This window comes from Trachurus japonicus, chromosome 6, assembly GCF_045865225.1.
Source record: "Trachurus japonicus isolate A0001 chromosome 6, Traja_1.0".
In the NCBI taxonomy this organism is placed as follows: domain Eukaryota; kingdom Metazoa; phylum Chordata; class Actinopteri; order Carangiformes; family Carangidae; genus Trachurus; species Trachurus japonicus.
This window is the reverse complement of record NC_140912.1, coordinates 28,237,976-28,248,462: the sequence shown is the minus strand read 5'-3', so window position 1 is coordinate 28,248,462 and position 10,487 is coordinate 28,237,976. Positions and strand designations below refer to the sequence as shown.

The following is a 10,487-nucleotide window of genomic DNA, read 5'->3' as shown; positions in this document are numbered from 1 at the left end:
CATCTTCTCGACTCCTGCACTGGGCCGATGATCAGCAGCTTGTCTGGTCTTCAATCAGCCCCAAAACACTGAAATCTAGATTCAATCAGTGGTTAAAGCTTCAGAGTGACGTCTGAACATACGTACAGGAGGTGGTTTAAATGAATCACTAGTAGATGTCAGCTCTGGGGTTTAAAGTTTCTTAAAAGGACGCAGAAAAACACTGTATATACACACACATAATATACAATATACACAAATGTGCGCACTGTATATAAGCAGAGTTTGCCTCAGTTTGATGCCCATACTAAGAAACCATCTCGCTGCAACATGAGGGGACACGTCCAACACTGTTTCCATGGACACTTGAGGATCAAAGCCCGTGTGTTATGATGCGTGCAGATAACATACTTGGGTTTTTGTGCTTTTGAAATGGCAGCGACCAGGAAGTAGCCGAAGGAAACAAACTTGTTTCCAAACCGAAGCATCTGACACAAGTTACGGCTCTAATTGAATCAAGCCCAGGCCGTTCCTATGGACAGGGTTTCCCTAAGATGCTATCCACGGGCCGTGACTGTGATCTCAGAGCAAAACAAAAGGATGACATCAGTGGGGGGGGGAACAGGGGGAGGTATGCTCCCAATTAGACAACGGAGTCGTAGATTAAAGAACGAGGGCTGTGTGTTTCAGAGGCCACATGGAAACGGCTACTATTGATGAGTGGGGAGATTAACAGTGTTGTAATGAGACGACATGAGCGTCTGCAGGTCTGAGGAGGTCAGGCCTCGATTTTGGACCGAATTTACATCATGAGCTTCATTATATTTGAGCCTGAAACACGTACGTACTACGTGGTGATAGAAATTCTCACCAGAGCTCCAAGTGTCTCTTTATCCACAACAGCCGAAAATGTGTCGTTTACTTCTGTTTGAGTGAAGGCCACAGAGACCAGCTGTTTGTGGACGACACTGAGGCTTTTTTTTATATATGTATATATGAAATTAAATTAGTTTTTTGTCTTCAGTAGGAGGAACCAGTAGGTTTTCGGTTTGAGAGAGGAACGAACGAATTTGGTTTTGGTTTCTTCGTGGGATCTGTTTACAGAAGGAAATGTATGATTTTGCTTGTCTTAAAGGACACAACTATACTATATTATACTAAAATACATCTGCCCTCAGTATCTTCCCCCATTAACTTCTAATATTTAAAAAGCATCATTATTTACCTGGATTGTAGCCTCAGCACCATCAGACTTTTAGTCAACACAATAAAAACGTATTGTTTAAGTGTTTTTGCAGAACATTATGATGTCACAGTGACGCTGACCTTTGACTTTTTGGGGGTATAAAATGTCATTGTTTCTTTCTTTTTTTTTTAACCTTTTTAGGGGTTTTAGTTGAAATCGTGCCTTAATTAGCAAAAAAAAACATTGCAGTGACTTTGACCTTTGACCTCTGATGGTCAAAGTCTAACCAGTTCCTTCTCCATTACAAGTGAATGAGAAAGTCTTGTGGGAGAAGATGGATGTGAGGTCACGGCTACCTTGACCTTTGACCTCTGCGTCCATCAGACTCTCATCAGTTCATCCTCGAGTCCAAGTGAATATTTTTGCGGCACAGAAAATTCCCCCACATGACGTCACCGCGGTATCATGTTCACGGCAACGGGACGGACAGACAGTGACGGATTTATATGCAGCAGCAAAACATGGGGAAGAAAAACTAATCATTATAGATTTTGGGGAAACAACAGAGAACAGAGGAATAAAGAATCGTTATGTGGGAACTACTGACGATAAAGAAATTGAATCTCAGCAGGTTTAACTCTTTAATTTTTAAGAAAAGCTCAGTCATCACTGGAATCAAGTGACTCTCATTTATTATATATTTATAACACAAACACAAATATTAAAAAAAAAAAAAAAAAATTAAAATCTGCCTCCTGTGCCTGTGTCGTGTACCTGTGATACATGATCCAGAGGCCGGCGACAGAGATTACAGAGCTTTGCTGCAAAGCACAGACACGTTAGTTACGTCAAAGTCAAAGTCAAGTCAAAGTTTTTGTCCCGGCGCCGCCGCTCGTCCTCAGTCCTGAGCTGGAACGACGGAGGAAGATGAGAGGCGAAGGTAAAGAAAGCTTCTTCTTTTTCTTTTCACAGTGCTTAGAAAATGCGGTAGTGGTTCGGGACCCCCACCACCACCACCACCACCACCACTCCCTCTCCCCTCAGGATCCATATTTACCCTCAACGGGGTTTGAGGAGTTTCTGTCTGTGTCGGTGAAGAGGAAGCACTGAGGACAACGACACAGGAAGCTGGTTCACCTCCGCAGGTCACCAGGGGTCGTCCATCCACCTGGTCTGGTCTGACCAGAGAGGACGACAGTGTGTGTGTGTCTGTGTGTGTGTCTGTGTGTGTGTGGGTGGATGATATGGCTGTAGTGCTTCAGCTGTGCCGCTCCACAGACCACAAACACAGCTGATCGTCTGTGACACAACATTACGGCCATTTGACGTCTTTTTTTTTTGTTATCAACTTGAGCTTATTGACTTTAGGAGATGCAGAGAATCAACAAAACCCCCCGACACACACATTCCCCCACTTCTGCTCTTGTAGACGGAGACTTTGGTTATGAGTTATACATGATGCAGGTCTGAGTAGCAGGGCAGCACGACTGTGACATTAGCCAACAACGACAAATAAGTGACATCTAAGTCTGTAGATGTTTTACAGTTTACACACTGTGAGCGACTTCCTCCTCCTGCATCCATCATCCAGACTGTCCAGACACGCGCAGCAGCTCCTGATCACATGGCCCAGGAGATGTTGGCGGCGTGCTCCTTGGCCTTCATGCGCAGCACGGCGATGCTGGACGAGCGCCTCTCGAACTCGGGCTTGGTCTCGAAGGCGTGGTGGCCGTTGGCGGCCGGCGCCAGCAGAGAGTCCGCGCTGAAGAAGTTGTTGAGGGAGACGTGGCCGAACTGGTTCTGCTGGTTGGGGAAGCCCACGTAGCCGTGGCCGTCGGCCCCGGCCCCGGCCCCGGCCGCCGAGCGCGGGGAGTGCGAGTAGGAGGTGACGCAGGGCGGCGAGCCTCGGGGCAGCATGCAGGATGACACCACGGAGCCACCGGACGCCGGACTGGGCCACAGGTTGTTGGGGATCTGTTGGTAGAGACAGTGAAGCATCAGCATCCAGAGGAACACACATCAATTTAGATCAACACACAAAGACACAACTATATTAAATCAATAGAAAGGTGCAATTGGGTCACTTCAACGAGGACTAAACCCAAAAGAAACAACTGGAGCACTCGATGTAATGCAGAGATTTAATAAAGGTGCACAACACTATATTAAATCAATCTTGTTTTTTAAGAAGCAGCATGTGAAGGTAGATGTATGGGATGGATAAATAAAGTGATGAAGATCATGACATACAGCTTAAAGCTCTGAAACCTGTTGAGTTCAGATTATTTTGTCACGCAGTAAAAAAAAAAAAAAAAAAAAGGAAAAAGTTGTTTATAGAAATGTTTGACTGCACTGAAAATAAGAAACATACGTTTCTGAGCTGAATCTCTTTTATCTCCTGTACATGTGGTTCTGTGCAGCACACTGTGAGGAAGCTACAGAGGAGAAGAATAAATAAAACATATCTACTTATCTTTAAAGAGGAAAAAAAAAACAACAACAACACTGCTCTGGTTACTGAAAGACACACGCTATTTATCTATTAGAATAATCAAATGGATGGTTTAATGGAAAAGGAGAACAATGCACATTATTACTATTTATAAAAAACACTATTTTCTGGGGTTTTCAGGAAGTTTTGGGTTTTATTTATCCAGATTATTCAGATTTATGAAGTGTAACTTTGTCCATAAAGTATGTTTCTGTTCATGATGGTGCATGTGGATGATTTTCATGCCACTGTTGAATTTTTTAATTATCATAAATCAATTTTCATACATAATCATAGCTCTGAGGTGGAGGCTGAAATCTCAAAACTTGGATAAATGAAAACAAAAGGATTTGAATGAGTTTTTACAACAGTTTTACACATTTTTCACCCTTTTGTGTGTTGTGTGTTGTTGTGTGTTGTTTGTGGGGTTTTTTTTAAAGTTCCTAATTGAATAGGTTGAATAAGACGGTGGTGATCAGTGGGGTTGTGTGGCGGCTGCAGAGAGCAGACAGGACAGTGAGTCCGGAGGAACAAACCCATCTGGTCGACACACAGGAAAAACAGCACATGACTGATTCTTTAAGGCAGCAGAGAGAAAGAGAGAGACGTTGCTCCACAACAACAGGGACGATGTTACAGCTCTGACAGCTCCATCACGTTCAAATGACTTCATTCACTCTGAGGCCGCGCAGTCGCCAAAGATTTCATATCAATCAAACTGAGACGTGAGTGAGAAGAAACTTGCAGCTGCAGCTTCCTTCATTATAATAAAGACAAAAACACCAACCTGTGGTGTGTTGAGAGGAAATTCAAGGAGAAAGAAAAGAAAAAAGGAGGGGAGCGGGGGGGTGTTGGAGCATAAGGACAACACCTTTTTGGCCAAAGTATAGCTTACAGAAGATTTGGACAAACACCATGAGCCAGTTGTGGAGGGTTTTTTTTTTGCGTCCACTCTGACAGTTAGATAAACTTCCTTTGTAGCAGAAAAATGTGGTTGTAGCATGAGAGTCGGCTTGGCCAATCCAACGTTTCCTAAAGCGTGCCTTCCTGACAACATGTGCCATCCATAAGCAGCACGACTTCAAATCTCTCTCTCTGTTTTTTTTTTTTGCCCCACAGAGAAGCAATAACGGGGCCAAAAACCAAAAAATAAAAGAAAGTCAGAGTTAACAAAAGGAAAACCAAACTCTTTTTTTTTTTTTTTTTAAAAGCCAAAAGAATGCAATCCATGTCCACTTGTGTTTAGGGAGACAAAAACAGCCGCTGCCAACACAGTTACTTGTAGGGCGGTCCATTTAATGACAGTAATCTGGATCAGCTGGAAGAAAAGGGCATGGGTATCCAGGGCTATCTATCAGAAACATGTGTGAGGAAAATAAGAGACAGTCCAACAGATTTCTGACCTGGTGTTGGGCCAGGGCATAGCAGAGCTGTGACTCCAGCTTCTCTGCTCTGCTTTTTTTTTTGTTTTTTTTCTGCCTCTTTGACTGTTTTCAACAAAGCTGCTTTCTTTAAACTTTAAAATATGAAGCTCACTCACTCTGCTGCTTTTGTTGCTGCTGCATATTCCCATCTATGTAAAAAACAAAAACACACATGGAGGCCTAATCTCAGTGTCTGATAGGGAACACCTACCCAGAGGACAAACTGACACTCTGCATCTCCTCTCACCTCATCTTGTACCTGACCTTTGTCCAAACTGCAAGATAAATGTGCAGCCAAACGTGAAATCTGATATTTCTTTTTTTTTTTGGGGGGGGGGGGGGGCGGCCATTCGTTTCAGCCATCATGACACCAGCGCTCAGCCTCTCTCTCTCTAATCAGAGTCCGGGGCTCATCTCGTCTCTGTGAAGATGCGGCTTTCATAATGGGTGATTAATTGTGCAGCGATTTGTTGCAAATGAATAAGACGCAGGAGGAGGAGGAGGATTACGCATTACGCATCCATTTTACGCGCCGCACGCCGTCTGACAACAAACAGCTATAAATTCCCCGCAGATGTTCAAAGCGCGACTCTTGGAAACGTGTCAGTGTTGAACTCGCCTGCGTGTAGCTGTCGGTCCTCGGTAACACTGACAGGTCGTAGGTGGCTGCGAAGTGAGTCTTGGCCTGTTGGATCTGCCCGTAGCGCTCCCGCTTCCTCCACTTGGCTCTTCTGTTCTGAAACCACACCTGGATACAGGGAAACAATGGGACATTAAATTAAATCAATGATAAATTATTAATTTAAAATGATGTGACGTTTCCATTGCTTATCATACTGTATAAGGCGTGTGCGTAAAAAAAAAAAAAGTGGGGAAACCAACGAGTTAAATTAAGATTTATATTAATAAAACTGCTTTTGGCGTGATTGTTGTTTTTGCTCCATATTTATGTTTGATCCCTTCTCTTTTATTTTTCATCTCCGGGGAGTGAAACGTAAAGAACAATAAGAACAATAAGAGTCCGGTCCGGTGATAAATTGTACCTGCACTCTGGCCTCTGTTAACTCCGTCCTCATGGCCAGCTGTTCCCTCACATACACATCTGGATAGTGAGTTTTCTGAAACACTTTCTCCAGCTCCTCCAGCTGCGCGCTGGTGAACGTGGTCCGGTGTCTCCTCTTCTTGCTGCTGGACACGTTGCTGTCGCACTTGTCCCCCATGTCGTCCAGCTCCGTCTTGTCCGGCGGCCCCGCGGTGACCGGCGAGGCCCGCAGCGTGCAGCAGCTGTCCATCGACCGCCCCAGGTCCGAGTGCAGCGTGTCCTCGTCCGGTTTGGACACAACGTAACTGGCTGCGGGACAAATTAATAATATTACATTTTATACTTTATATATTGCACTTATAAATATTGCTATACTGTAATTTAATTATTAACCCACTAATAATAAATCAATTGGCTCCACTGTAAAGCTGCTGCTGCCTATAAATAATATAAATTAACTACATATTTTAGGTTGAACTAAAAATGGAAACAAAAACTAATATTTTAAATGTATAGAAAATGGTTAAAGCATAACATAATTATAAAGAAATCGCTTCTAATGAGAATAATTGAACAACACAGAAAAGAAAAGAAGCGCAGGAAAAGTTTTGGATAAAGAAAAAAAAGCGAGAGAATTTACGGAGTGGATGGTATAAAGTTCATTAAATGTAGTTTTTTTTCTCCTTCTCCTCCGTCTCCGTGTGTGAAGTTGTTTTACGCACCGTTCTGGTCTCCGCAGGGCGAGGAGCGATGCTCGGCGCTCTGGAGCCCGAAGGCCTGCACGCACTTCGGGGAGGACTTGGTGAAGTACTGCGCGGTGCTGTCCAGACTCTCCATGACCTGGTCCATGTAGTACTCGCTGGCCTTCATCGCTTGACTTTTCAACGCAAACTTATCCTCCATGTACTCCATCCTTCTTCTTCTTTATCCTCTTCTTCCTTTTCTTTTTCACTCCGCTCCGCTTTTCACCAAAAATGTCACCATTAAAGACACAAACCACTCGCTAATCGTCGAGCGCGCACCGATCGGTGGGAAAAAAAAAAAAAAAAAAGACGCGTCGCTGCATGCGCAACTATTTTGCCAATGGAGTTAATTTGCTCTGTCTTGAAGGCACAACGTTTTTATAGCCCCAAAGAGAACGAGATCCTGGAGGAGTCCCCCTCATCTCTCCCTCTACACCCCCCTCCTCTCCTCTCCTCTCCTCCCTCCCTCTCCTCCCTCCTCTGAATATGAAACATCACCCAGCTCCTCCCACGCGCTGGAGAAGCCAAACGGAGCAGCAGACTGAAGAAGTGAAACTGAGAGGAAACAATCAGAAGTAGTGACTGTCATTTACAACCTGTTTAGACTTTTTATTTATCTGCGCTGACACAAGTTGTGACTGCGAATGGGATGGAGGCAGAGTGTGATGTGATGTGATGTGATGTGATGTGATGTGATGTGATGTGATGTGAGCTGCTGCTGCTGCTGCAGGAGAAGCTGAGTGGAGCGAAGAGCACGAGGCTCTGAAACACACAGATACAAGTGGAAAATAAATATCTACTCACTTTATTTCAGTTTTTATAGTTTATTTTATTCTATGACCTTTATAGCCTATTAGGGAAACTGATTCATAACTTTATTTATTTATTTATTTTTCAATCCATGACATCATTTGTTAAACCTTTATTTTAAATCTATAAAAGCGTTATGTCACTTTTTAAATCTACATTTTTTTCCCCAGAAAAGACAAAACAAAACAAAAAAATTATTTCAATGGGAAAATTTCCCCCGTTTTTTTAACTTTAATAAAACCACGGCCGCCTCACAGAAAGACCGATTTCTGCTCCACGCGTTATATATATACATATAGAACTAGAAAATAACATTTCGAATTGGATTTTGATTTGTCTTTTTTTTTTTTTTTTCTTCCCCAAATAGCGTGAATCCTTAATTATATAATTCAGTCGTTATTGGCACGTGCACGCATCTTCCAAGGAGTAAATCTAAAATCAGGGGTTTAATTAATTAAAGAGAAGTCCTATAATAAACATTTCATTCTATTGCTTCACATGTGGATTTATTTGTTTTGTCCTGAACGTCTCTTCATGTCTCAGTTCGGTTGCACGGAATAATCTTTTTTTTTTCTTTTTTTTTTTAAACTTCACTTCCTGTTGCGCTATTACACACTTTTTTTGCCGTGATCCACAAATTATACTCCTGTGATCTATAAAAATAAGGTTTATGGTCAGAAAATTGCAAAAATCATATAGGATAGTTGTTTTGTTTTGTTTTTTCTTTTAGGGAATAAGACATGAAGAGTTCTTAGTGAATTTCTTCCCTGCTGCAGGAACAGGCCTTCACTACACCGGCCTCTGGTCAGTGTGTGTCTCTGGACTCCTTTTGCTAAATTTTAGTATAAATAAAAATCACATTAGGATTAATATTTCACATTCAAAAGTCCTGTTTAAAAAAATATATAAAAAGAATATTGACGTTTTTATGCTTTGTTTTAAGACCAAACATCCTGGTCCTGGTGCAGAAAGTGGAGTTTCATTGAAGCCAGCAGCAGCTCAGCACACACACACACACACACACACACACACTGGACTCAACAGCATGAAGGACAGGAAGTATGCTTCTTCTATTTCTTCTTATTGGAGGAGGAATTATGTTACCACTATAACCAAAGCCCAAAGCCCCTCCACCCCCTCCTTCCCCTCCTCCCTCCTCCCTCCCTCCACACCTCCACACCACCTGCCATGCACACCATGCATAGCTTTGGTTCGCTCTGGGGTCAGTGGCAGTTACCTGCGGCTGCACAGCGCCACCAGAGAAAAAATAAAAATAAATAGAGGTGCTCTTAAGTAGCAGGGGAGGTGGAGGGTGTCTGTCTTATTGGACTTCTAAGATGACCTCGCACACCGACTCACGCTGAGGAGAAAATGTGAAAAGTTCACTGTGGTTGGGTTGGAAATTCCTGCCACAATAAGACGGTGCTGCTGTGGCTGCTGGTCACCTCCAGGCCCATCACTCTGACTAATTCTCTAAGTGCTGCAGCCCAATATGTCATGTGAGCCACCTGGACAGACCTGCAGCTTCACTTTTAATGTAAGAACATACACAGTCAGTTTGTTATAGAACATTATACTGAATATCGTGTCCAAAAATATGATTGAAGTCAACTAATTATCGTTCATTTCAGGCTTAATGTGAGTGAACGTGGTCCAAGGCAGCCAGAGCCGAGGCCTGCGAGGCCAAAACGTGCCACTTCAGAAGACAGAAAGCAGCATGACATCATGACGAAGCCTGAAGCCTGAAGCCATCGTGCACCCTCAGCTGTAATTCAATCTATCCAAAAATGTCTTCAGACTTTGGCCACCAAACACAAAAACAACCCCCAGCCCCTTATTTTTCATTTTTTCCTCCAAAAAGCTCTCGAGCCGTTTGAATCTGCAGGACGTTTATGAACTGAAGCAGCGGCGGTGCATTCGTGCTTTTAAAGTTTTGTTTTCATTTTGTTTGTTTGTGCCTTGTTGTTTTTGTTTTGTTGTTTTGGGGCATTCCTGAGCGCTGACAGACGCCTGCTCTTGGGTTCATGTTCGCACGTTACCCACGGTCACCTGCGAGCGACTGAAACCAGATCAGATCCAGCCAGGCTGCGTCCAGATGCTGGGATCATAATAATAATAATAATAATAATCATAATAATAATACAAGACTTCAAGCAAATGTTAATGGAAAAACACAATAAGACTGAGGGCCGAGATATTTTTCACATTTATCAGATAAAAAGTGATTTTCAGCGATAATATGAGCAGAGTATCCACATTTTGTTATGTTATTTGCATATTTTGCATTTAAAATCAGTTTTACAGCTAAAAAAACAATTCTACGACAGGTCGGTTTTGGTTTGATAATTTTCATTTATAATATAAAACAACATTTATATCAAATGAGGCATACTGTAAACATACAAAGCTCCTATGACAGCGCAGGGTCACATTTACTTATTTATATTATTGAATCAAGTTGTTAAAGGGAAACAATGCTGACAGCACAAAATCTATTACACAACTGCATCATCAAAACAGGATTATCAATAAATAAAAAAAATTGATATCAGGGAGGGTGTGCATTAACATTTAGCTACATAATATGCTGTGAATATAGTACATTTTATCACATGTATAAAATATGTATGAGTGCACATTTATTGTCATAAATAACAAACATATTGTAAATAAATATAAGTGAATGTGTTTTCTATCAATATCAGTTTACAGATGTGTTAATAATCTCAATCTGTGTTGTTTGCCCCCCTGCCCCTCTGGTTTGGTTCAAAACGTGACTCTGACCTGTTTTCACCGAGGCCGTGTTGTTATG

At 42.4% G+C, this 10,487-nt stretch overlaps 1 protein-coding gene across 1 annotated transcript; it reads right to left on the bottom strand.

Annotated features, from left to right (window-relative positions):
- Positions 1-2,246: 2,246 nt before the first annotated feature.
- On the bottom strand, positions 2,247-7,154 carry alx1 (ALX homeobox 1). The gene is made up of 4 exons (XM_085780617.1): positions 6,845-7,154; positions 6,124-6,431; positions 5,700-5,828; positions 2,247-3,139 (listed from the first exon to the last, which is right to left on the bottom strand). Exons 1-4 carry the CDS (start codon positions 7,032-7,034, stop codon positions 2,786-2,788), a joined length of 981 nt encoding a protein of 326 aa, XP_085636743.1. The 5' UTR covers positions 7,035-7,154; the 3' UTR covers positions 2,247-2,785.
- Positions 7,155-10,487: the final 3,333 nt, after the last annotated feature.

Coding starts and splice junctions, on each gene's coding strand:
- alx1 (XM_085780617.1), bottom strand. CDS start 7,034: ATGGAGTACATGGAGGATAAGTTTGCGTTGAAAAGTCAAGCGATGAAG. Junction 5,829..6,123: donor TAACAGAGGCCAGAGTGCAG/GTACAATTTATC, acceptor CCCTGTATCCAG/GTGTGGTTTCAGAACAGAAG. Junction 3,140..5,699: donor GGACCGACAGCTACACGCAG/GCGAGTTCAACA, acceptor CTCTACCAACAG/ATCCCCAACAACCTGTGGCC.